Source organism: Trichechus manatus, unplaced genomic scaffold (genome assembly GCF_000243295.1).
Source record: "Trichechus manatus latirostris isolate Lorelei unplaced genomic scaffold, TriManLat1.0 scaffold00087, whole genome shotgun sequence".
Taxonomy (NCBI): domain Eukaryota; kingdom Metazoa; phylum Chordata; class Mammalia; order Sirenia; family Trichechidae; genus Trichechus; species Trichechus manatus.
Genome location: NW_004444023.1, coordinates 9,483,528 through 9,494,673, shown reverse-complemented (window position 1 = coordinate 9,494,673; position 11,146 = coordinate 9,483,528). Strand labels below are relative to the sequence as shown.

Below are 11,146 nucleotides of genomic sequence, written 5' to 3'. Positions count from 1 at the left end.
CCAGCTAAGCCCAGCTGTTGAGTCATCCCAATGAAAACGCCAGACATGTGAGTGAAAAAGCTTCCAGACATTTTAGTACCCCAGCATTTGAGTCACTTTCATCCACTCAAGTCTTCCCAGCTGAGGCTGCAAATATTGTGGAGCAGAGAAAAGACATATCCATCGTGCCCTGTTTAAATTCCTGACCCACAGAATCTGTGAGAATAATAAAATTACAGTAATTTTAGGCCAGTAAATTTAGGGTAAGAGCACTGGTGGCGCAGTCATTAAGCCCTCGGCTGTAATAGAAAAGTTGGCAGTTCCAACCCACCTAGTAGCTTTGCAGGAGAAAAGACTTGGTGATCTGCTTCAGTAAAGATTTATAGCCTAGAAAACCCTATGGGGTGGTTCTACTCTGTCCTATAGGGTCACTATGAGTCATAATTGACTCGACAACACACAACAAGAAGTTTAGAGTGATTTTCTATAAATTAATAGATAACCAGAAGCAGCATTGGGAGGAAGCAATTGTCTTAATTTGAAGGGACGAAGCAGTGAAAGCCTCAGCTAGTCAGTCCCTGCCTGTGTCCCCAAGTCTTCATCCCAGCAGGACTTCTTTGCTGCTCTGATTTTATCACCGTGGCATTTGCTCTGTTGTTGTTGCTGGGTGCTATCGAGTGGATTCCGACTCATAGCAACCCTATAGGACAGAGTAGAGCTTCCCTCATAGGATTTCCAAGGCTGTAATCCTTGCAGGAGCAGATCATCAGTTCTTTCTCTTGTGGAGCCACTGGGTGGGTTCGAACCACCGACCTTTCGATTAGCAGCTGAGTACTTAACCATTGCACTGCCAGGACTCCTTCGTTATTCTTTAAAGATAATGAATGAGTCTCTCATAAGCATTCATTCAACCCATAACTATTCAACCAAGACCTCATTCTGAGTTTTCTCTCTTGGTTTTAACCAAGGGTATTTTACTGGTTGGCAGTATTAAAAAAGAAATAATTTTTTAATTGTATTAGGTTTTCTTTTTCCTCTATTGTTTTTTTAAACTTTTCTTTAAATTGAGGTGGTGGTTGTGTGCCATCAAGTCGAATCTGACTCACAGCGACCCCATGTGACAGAGTACAACTGCCCCGTAGGGTTTCCTGGGCTGAAATCTTTATGGGAACAGGTCGCCAGTCTTTCTCCCACAGAGCCACTAGGTGGGTTTCAACCACTGACCTTTCAAATCAGCTGCCAAGCGCTTAACCATTGCACCACCAGGGCTCCTTGCATAGGCACTGGGTCTAGGTTATTAGTGCCATTTTTTGCAGCTAGGTGGCAGCCAATTATTGTCTCCATCCAAAAGGAGGTCAAAGTGGAGAAGCAAGCGTTTCCTCTTGAGCCTCACCAACTGCTCTTGCCCTATGTTGTTTTTGTTGTTGTGTGCTGTCCAGTCCATTCCAACTCATAGCAACCCTATAAGACAGAGTAAACGGCCCCATAGGGTTTCCTAGGCTGAAATCTTTACAGGAGCAGATTGCCAGGTCTTTTCTCACACGGAGTGGCTGCTGGATTCGAACTGCCAACCTATCGGTTAGAAGTCAAGCACTTAACCATTGTGCCACCAGGGTTCCTTCTTCTCCTATGGCCAGTACCTAATACAACATCAATTTTAAAAATTGCATTCATTAGGTCCTTAGAGAAACCCGCTCTCACCTCACGTCTCTTCACATTAATACTCTCATTTTCAGGGTCAAGTCTTTTGCCCAGTCCGTTGAGGCTCCCAAAAGCAGAGCAGGGGCCAGGATTTGGGGATCATGTTGTCGTTAGCCGCTGTCAAGTCGGCCTCTGATTCATGATAACCCCATGCACAATGGAACAATATGCTGCCCATTCCTGCACCAACCCCATGATTGGTTGTGGATGGGACTGTTGTGATCCATAGGGTTTTCATTGGCTGACTTTCCGAAGTAGATTGCCAGGCCTTTCTTCCTAGTCTGACTTAGTCTGGAAGCTGCACTGAAATCTTTTCAGCATCACAGCAACACACAAGCCTCCACTAACAGACAAGTGGTGGCTACTCATGAGGTGCATTGGTTGGGAATCGAACCCAGGTCTCCCCAGTGTAAGGCAAGAATTCTACCACTGAACCATCACTGCCCCCTCCAGTTTGGAAAGAGGGTACAAAATGAAGAACTCACACTGGACAAAGGGTCATTCCCCTGAGACTAGAGCTCCCTCCCAAGTCAGACAGCTCTTGAGGCTTCCCCTAGCTTGCTGGGCACAATATCAACTAGACAAAAAATAATTGTTGATGTTCTCTTTTCCTAGCACTTATCCCAGTTTATAATTACACATTCATTAGTGTGATTATTTGATTAATATCTGTTTCCATCACCAAACTGTCAGCTCCTCAGGGGTCCCTTTTTACTCTCCACTCTATGGGAGGCTCAGAGTGCCACTTGATAAATAATAATAACAGCAAAGACTTATACGGTTATGACCATGTGCCAGACAGTCTTCCAGGAGCTTTATTGTGTATGATTTTGTGATGTTTTCAAACCACATATGTTAAACTACGTAAGTTACTTGTGTTGTTGTTACTTGCCATCAAGTCAATTCCAATTCATGGAACCCCATGTGTGCCAAGTAGTGCTGGGCTCCACAGGATTTTCAAGGCTTTGGCCTTTTGGAAGCAGATTGCCAGGCCTTTCTTCTGAGGTGCCTCTGGGTGTACTTGAACTTCCAGCCTTTTGGTTAGCAGCTGAGGGCTTAACCATTTGCACCACCCAGGTGTTGTGATGTGTGAATGAGATGAGGTTTATAAAATGCTTAGCTCAGTGTCCTGGCACACAGTAAGCATGCATGTAGGCATGTATCAGTCTTCCTAAAGGATGAGGCTGCCTTTTTTTTTTTTTTCTTACCATGAGGGACTTGTAGTCCTAATACAAAGTCCTCATCCACTAGTAATCGTTAGTGTTGTTGTTGTTATTATTACTCCAGCTTAACGTCTATGTTCTAAACAGGGCTTCGAAATGGTTCATTCCAGTTTGAACCCCTGCTCAGAATCTGCATTTCTAACAAGTTCCCAGATGATACTAACGCTGCCGGTTGGGGACTAATTCTGAGAACCACTAGTAGAGCAGTGGTTCTCAAAATTTATTATGCGTAAGAATCACCTGGAGATCTTGTTAAAATGTAGACTCTAATTCAGTGTATCTGGGGTGGAAATGCAAATTCTCGACAGGATTTCAAACCTAATGAACCTGTTCGAAGCCCTGGTTCTAAATTGTTGAATTGTCCACACTTTTGTGTGCAGCTTCCCCTGGGTCTATTTACATGTGATTTCCAGGACTTATAAGTACCATGTGGAGTAGCTTGCATAGCTTCTAGAGGGCAAGTGGGGGTATTTTCCTCTACCCCAAAATCTCCACCCCACAATCACATCACAAACCGGCTCCAAATCAAGGTTTTCCACATTTCCAAACCTTTAATCCCACGTCAGACCACAGGGAGGTCAGACCCAGAAATCTCCACCTTCCCCTACCATCCCAGACCCCACTCCAAGGAGCAATTAGTAGTAAGAACTCTCCCCAAAGTGAACAAATCCAGACCTGGGAAACAAAGAGATCCAACTCTCCTCCAACACCCCCTGGCCTCTTCCCCTGACCCTGGTTACCCCATCAGGTCCCCACTAGCCTTCCCAGGAAACTCTCGTTAGCAAAGAGCCTCTTCCCACCCCATCCCCAAGCAGCCCAAACTCAGCCACTGAGAAAAATGTATTTACTGAGTGGGGAAAGATGAAGGAATGAGAGGCAGGTGTGTGAAAATGACGGGAGCCCCACAGCAGGAAGAATACAGTTTCTCTAGGAGATGGGGCAAAAGATTCTGAGCGTTAGAGTGGAGAAGGAGGAAGGGGTTGGCAGGAGCACAGAGAAAGCAAAATGGCAGCCCTAGGTGTCCCTGTGTCCCCGCTTGGGACAGAGGGCCCCCCAGGGCCAGGGAGGCAGGGTGAGCAGCAGGAAGCAGCCGCCCCCCAACATCAGGACCAGGCCGGCCGCCACTCCGCAGTTCAGAGACCAGGAGTATTCATAGGCCAAGGCCGGGGCCGGCGGAGGCTCATGGCTGACTCTCTCGAGCAGGGCTCGCACGGAATGCCGGAACACCTCCAAGCTCACCAGAAGTAGCAGGCCTGTGAGGAAGAGGACACAGCATGTTGCTCAAGTCCCTGGGAACCCCAGCTTAGGTCTCAGCCTCTCCCCCAATACACCCTATCACACACTCAAACAAGAAACCTGGGAGACGTCCCTGACACCCTTCTACTTATTCATTCACCAAATACTTACTGAACACCTACTATAAAGAGTCCCTGGGTGGTGCAAATGGTTAAGCGCTAGGCTACTAACCCAAAGTTGTGGTTCAAAACCACCCAGAGGTGCTGCAGAAGAAAGGCCTGGCGATCTGCTTCCAAAAGGTCACAGCCATGAAAAGCCTATGGAGCCCAGTTCTACTCTGTAACACATGGGGGCACCATGAGTTGGAATCTATTAGAAGGCAACAGGTTTTTTTTGGGGGGGGTGTGCAAACAGGTAACACACTTGCTGCTAACTAAAAGGTTGGCAGTTTCAGTCCACCCAGAGACCCCTCAGAAGAAAAGCCTAGCGATCTACTTCTGAAAAATCAGTCATTGAAAACTGTATGGAGTGCAGTTCTACTCTGACACATATGGGGTCAACATGAGTCAAAATCGGCTCAATGGCAACTGGTAGGTAGGTGTATGGCAGGAACTATTTTGGAAGCTGGAGATAAAGAAGGAGCAAAACAAAGACCGTACTCTCATGGAACTTATATTTTACTTGAAGGAGACAGATGGTAAATAAATAAACCAGCGATTGTGTTATGGATTTAATTTTTCCCCAAAAAAGATACGTTGAAGTCCTAACCCCTGTATCTGTGAATGTGAACTTGTTTGGAAACAGTGCTTTTCTTTGAAGATATTATCAGTCCCTAAGTGTGTTGGGGGTACAAGCGGTTAACGTGCTTGGCCACTAACGGAAAGGCTGGATATTGAGTCCACCTAGAGGTGCCTCAGAAAAAAAGCCTGGTAATCTACTTCCAAAAAATTAGCCATTGAAAACCCTGGGGAGCACAGTTCTGCTCTGACTCACATGAGGTCACCATGATTCAGAATGAACTTGAGGGCAACTTTTTTTTTTTAATCAGTTAAGTTAATGAGGTCATACCAGAGCAAGGTGGGTCCTAATCGCTTCTTAGATGTGTTTTACATAATGGCAGAACAGACATGGAGACAGAGACACGATAGGGAGAAGACGCCACGTGAAGATATATCTACAAGCAGCAAAGGAAAGCCAAGGATTGCCGGCAGCCACTAGAAACTAGGAGAGAGGCATGGAACAGTTCCCCTCTCAGAGCCCTCAGAAGGAATCAACGCCGCCAATACTCTGATTTGGGCTTCTAGCTGCCAGAATCATGAGAGAATAAATTTCTATCCTTTAAAAGTCACTTCACATTGTGGTGTTTTGTTATGGTAGCATTAGGAAACTAAGACAGGTTGCAAACTCAAATGCCTACAGGGGACTACGTTGTTGTAGATAGGTGCTGTTGAATTGTTTCTGGCTCAGAACACCCCCATGTGACAAAGTAGAACTGCCCCCATAGGATTTCCTAGGCTGTAATCTTTACAGAAGCAGATTGCCAGGCCTTTCTCCCATGGAGCCACTGGGTGGCTTCAAACCGCCAACCTTTCAGTTAGCAGCCGAGTGCTTAACCACTGTGTCACCAGGGCTCCTTATCACAATTATAGCTGAATTATTATATGTGTAATTATTGGTGACTGTCTATCTCTGCCAGAATCTAGGCTCTAAGAGGGTAGACATGATGTCTGTCTTATTTACTCTTGTATCTCAGGTCCTTAGTATAGTGCCTGGGACATAGTAGGTGCTCAATAAATAAACGAAGAATAATAAATGAAACTAATTAATGCCTTTTCTATCCAACTTAGAAAACATTTGATCCAATAAGGAAACCAAAGGCCAGAGAAAAAAAGGGGTCTTCCCAAGGTCATATAATAGTTCAGGGCACAGCCTGGGCTAAAACTCAGACCATTTAACTTCTAGTTAAGCATTCATCTCACCACACCATGCTCTGAGCCTGTAAAGACCCCACAAAAATATAGTTCCCAGAATGCAATGATGAGATGCCGTGAAAAGGAGAAATGCTCTGGAATCAGAAAGACCTTGTTTCAAGTTCCATCCCTGCCATCACTGACTTTGTGACCACAAGTAAGTCATCTGACTTTCCAGCTTTCTTATCTATAAAGTTGAGGATAGTAATCTCTATCTAGCAGGGCTGTTGTGAGAATTAGAGCTAGATGTACAATAAGTTAGTTATTATTATTATTTATTATTATTATTGGGGACTACATTTCACAAGATGCAGCATTTTCTTTGGACCCCCAACTCCCAGAACGTAACAGTCCTTGGAGGTCCCAGGTCCAAATCTAAAAGAGTGTTTGGAGACCTTCCAATTCCCAGCCAACAGTGGTTGGGACTCTGTCATCTTTGAACTTCTATAGCCCATGACTTCCACTTACTCCCATCATGCACCAATGCATGGAGACACCCATCTCCCAGCACACAACAGTCCTTGGGATCCCTGGGTCCAAATCGAAAACAGTGCTTAGAGAGGCTCCAATTACTAGCCAATAACAAGGCTCAGAACTCTTCCCATCTTTGAACTTCTGTAGTCCATGAGCTTCCTCTAACTCCCATCATTCGACAGTGCATGAAGACACCCACCTCCCTTCATGCAACAGTGCTTGGAGACCTCCACCTCCCATCAGGTAACAGTGCTTGGAGACCTCACCTCCCATCATGCAACAGTGCTTGGGGACCTCAACTCCCAGCATGCAACAGTGCTTGGGGACCATGAGTCCAAATCTAGAACAATGTTTAGAGAGGCTCCAATTCCTAGCCAACAACAGGGCTCAGAACTTTCCCATCTTCGAACTTCTACAGCCCATGAGTTTCCTCTAACTCCCATCTACCATCATGCAACAGTGCTTGGAGACCTCATCTTCCATCAAGAAACAGTGCTTGGAGACCCCACACCTCCCAGCATGCAACAGTCCTTGGGGACTTGGGGTCCAAATCTAAAACAGTATTTTGGAAGCCCTCCAATTCTGAGCCAATTACAGGACCTAGAACTCTCCCATCTTTGAGTCTACTTTAGCCTTTGGGCTTCTCCCAACTCCCAACATGCAATGGTACTTAGAGATCCTACCTCCCAGCATGCAACAGTATTTGTAGGTCTCACTTCCCAGCTTGCCTCCCAGCATGCAATGTCCTTAGCCTCCAGGCTCTCAGCCCTCACCTGAGAGGCCAAAGCAGATGGCTCCAACTCGGAGCAGGAACTCTGCACCTTTGCTGAGCACCATGATGACACAGAGGTACCCCAGGGCCATGACTGCCAGGCCCATCACTGCTATCACTGCAGCCGCCAGATTAACTTCTGTGTTGAACAGAGGGAAAGAAACAGAAAACAAGGAATGTAGGGAATGGGGAGGACTACCCTATAGGGACCCAAAACCAGGAAGATGGATGAATCAACACCAGGAAAAAGAATTTTTAAGTCAAACATCATCCAGTCCAATATTTTATTTATACTATTGAAGGAACTAAGATTCAGAGAGGGTCAGTTACTTGCCTAAGGTCACAGAGCAAAGCAGGGACAGAGGAAAGATTAGAAGGGGATGGGGCCATTGAGGCAGGGTGAACCCCCAAAACTATTGCCTTGAGATAATCTTTAAACCTTAATCCTTAAACCAAAAATATTCCCTGAAGTCTTCTTTAAACAACTATCTACATGGGATCAAATTGACAACAGCAACTCGAAAGGTTAGATAGGAAGCGTAGGGGGCAGTGAATTTAGATGAGTGAGAATGGTTGCACAACTTGACAGATGCAATCAATGCCACTGAATTGCACATGCAGAAATTGAGTTGGTGTATGCTCTGCTATGTTTAGTTTCAACAACAACAAAATAAATTATTTTAAAAAAGAAGGGGATGGGAATTACCACTTACTACTTATGATCTGGTCAATGGTTGTTTACAGGTGAGGAAGCTGAGGCAGTAGGGTGTGTGAGACAATGGTGGAAGGTGGTGTGTAGAATGATCAAAGTCAGAATTCTCTCCAGCCACTTCCTAGGTGGAAGATTCTGGTAAAGATCGTTAAGCTCTCTGAGCTTCACCTTTCCCCTCTGGAAAATCAGGATAGAAATCCCTATCTGACTGGGCTGTTGGACGATTAGAAATCATGTATGTAAGGTGCCCAGTGCAGTGCTTGACAACAGTAGGTGCTCATTAAGTGCGTGCTATGATTATTTCATTATCCAAGAGGAGGGCAATGACTTTCCCAAGTGTGCACAGCACAACGACAAGAGAGAAAGCACTCTCATTGTTCACATTTGTTGCATTTTAACTTTTTGATTAAGATTGGATTCAGCTAGGAGCTATCCATGACTCTCAGTCAAGGTCATACCAAGTAAGAGAGATGGTATATTGGGAGCGGGAGAGAGGGTCTTTCAGAATACTCCTCCTTCACAAGTAGCTACACTGGCATGTACACTGTAGAAATGAGCATACTGGGGAGTTGAATAGAGGGTTTCATGTTATTCCTTGACCTGGGTGTGACTTCCGGATCTCTTTGGGTCTATGAAATGGAGCTTAGACATCAGTCAAAATGGAGTGCTCTTCTCCTGGAACTGGATTTGGTGTAACTTCAGAAGTGGGACTCAAATGAGTCTGGTGAAAGAAAGACTCCATTTATTGAAGACCTCCTCTGTATGGTTGAGCTGCATCATCTCATTAAACCCTTACAAAGATGAGATAATATCAATAACATGGCCGCTGTTCCTTTGGGGGTGGAGAAATTAAGGTGTGGTTGAGGCTGTGGTTAGAGCAGAAAGGAAAAGCCTTCAGAACTATGTTGTCCAGCACAGTAGCCACTAGCCATGTGTGGCCTTTCATATTTAAATTGATTCAAATTAGGAGTCCCTAGGTGGCACAAACGGTTAAGCACTCTACTAGCAGAAAAGTTGGCAGTATGAGCCTACCCAGGGGCACCTCAAAAGAAAGCCCTGGAGATCTGCTTCCAAAAGGTCACAGCTGTGAAAACTCTATGGAGCAGTTCTACTCTGACACGTGCAATAGCTGTGAGTCCCACTCGACAGCAACTAACAAAACAACAAGCCCCATGTGCCCTTTGAAATGTATATTGACTTCAATTAAACAAAATTAAAAACTCAGTCCTTCAGTAGCACCAGCCACATTTCAGGTGCTCAGTTGCCACAAGCTGGCAGTGGCTACCATCTTAGACAGAGCAGACATAGAACATTTCCATCTTCCCAGAGAGTTCTGTTGGACAGAGCTGCTTTAGAGTCAGAATTATTCCGGTTCAGCCTCTCTGCCTGTGCCACTTTCTGAGAAAAATAATTTAACTATTTCTGGACTTCTCTTTTCTCAAGCCTTTGCCCTTTAGGGTCGTGGAAAGGTGGGGATCTTATGAATGAGACAGCCAGCACTGTGCTTAGCAGGTGGATGGTGCATATTTGTGGGATGTTTCAGCACTATCCACAGAGAGAGGCTGTGACTTGACCAAAGTTACACAGTGAGTGTCAAAGGGGTAGGAGGGTCAGGCACAGAGCTCTGGAAAACCATGCCCCCACCTTTACTCTATTGTCATCACCCCCAAAGATGGGACCTCCCCAGCAGATAGGAGCTGAGCCCATCCTGGAGCAAAGCAGAGCAGTAGACGTGCCATCAAAAACTCCTCTGCATCATCAGCATATCACCACCACACCACACAATTCTCACCTTTTTTTGTGGTTCTCTGGAAGATGTGTGCATTCTGGCCCGTGGTAAAGAATTTAAAGTAGGTGCAGTTTGCTTCTGTGGGAGCAGGAGAGAAAAAAGGGATGTGATAAACTTGTGCAAGTTCACCGGGTCTCCTGGTAGCACAAACAGTGTGTGCTTGACTATCAACCAAAGGTTGATGGTTTGAACCCACCCAGAGGCACCTTGGAAGAAAGGCCTGGAGATCTGCTTCCATAAAGATCATGGAGCAATTCTACTCTGTAACACATAGGGTTGCCATGAGCCTGAATCAACTCTACAGCAATGAGTTTTGTTTCTTGGTTTGTTCAAGCTCGAAGGTTGAACATAGCCCACAGCAGTCTAAAACTATGGCATTAGTATCCCTGGTATACCCAGGAGAAAAATGATGCTCAGAGATATAAAAGCCACCTGCTATCCAAGAGCTGTGGTCCCTGGGTAGTGCAAATGGTTAAGCACTTGACTACTAGCCAAAAGGTTGGCAGTTCAAACTGACCAGAGGAGCCTTGGAAAATAAGCCTGGTGATCTGCTTCCAAAAGTTCATAGCCTTGAAAACCTTATGGAGCAGAGTTCTACTCTGGCATACATAGAGTCACCATGAGTTGGGATTGACTCAATGGCAACTAACAACAATAATGACATCCAGGAGCTGGGATTCCAACCCAGAGCTTTGAGGTCCACATCTGTGGCCAGGAGAGGGCCATTGACCCTCTCTATAAAATGAGATAATAATCTCTTTCCTAACTTCTTCACACAAGTTCGTTGACGGTCAAGTGGGATTAGAAACGTACACTCCTATCCAAGTCACAACAATTGGTATCTATTCACTTGGAGCAACAAAGAAAGAAGGAGAGTCAGGAGTAGGAGGAGGAAATGGAATGTGTGGCTAATTGCCTTCATGAACAACTGCCTCCTTTGCCACGAGACCAGAAGAACTGGATGGTGCCCAGCTACCATTACTGAACGTTTTGATCAAAGATTCTATAGAAGACTCCTGATTAAAAGGGGGAAAATGCAGACCAGAATTTCAAATTCTTATGGACTCCATATTTCCAGGGGCCATGGAGGCTGGATGACCCTCTGAAACTATTGCCCTGAGATAATCTTTAGACCCTAAAACCCTAAACCAGACATTCAAGCAGCCAACAGACACATGAGGAAATGCTCACGATCACTAGCCATTAGAGAAATGCAAATTAAAACCACAATGAGATACCATCTCACCCCGGCATTACTGGCACGAATCAAAAACACTGGAAATAACAAAT

At 45.3% G+C, this 11,146-nt stretch overlaps 1 protein-coding gene across 1 annotated transcript in view; it reads right to left on the bottom strand.

Moving 5' to 3' along the window:
* Positions 1-3,732: 3,732 nt before the first annotated feature.
* Positions 3,733-11,146, bottom strand: part of CACNG6 (calcium voltage-gated channel auxiliary subunit gamma 6) — a 21,696-nt gene continuing 14,282 nt past the window's right edge. Inside the window, exons 2-4 of the mRNA XM_004381882.3 lie at positions 9,860-9,934; positions 7,357-7,494; positions 3,733-4,156 (exon numbers count right to left, since the gene is read on the bottom strand). Of these exons, the coding sequence (XP_004381939.2) occupies positions 3,918-4,156; positions 7,357-7,494; positions 9,860-9,934 (452 nt within the window). The 3' untranslated portion in view covers positions 3,733-3,917. The remainder of the gene's footprint in view (positions 4,157-7,356; positions 7,495-9,859; positions 9,935-11,146) is intronic.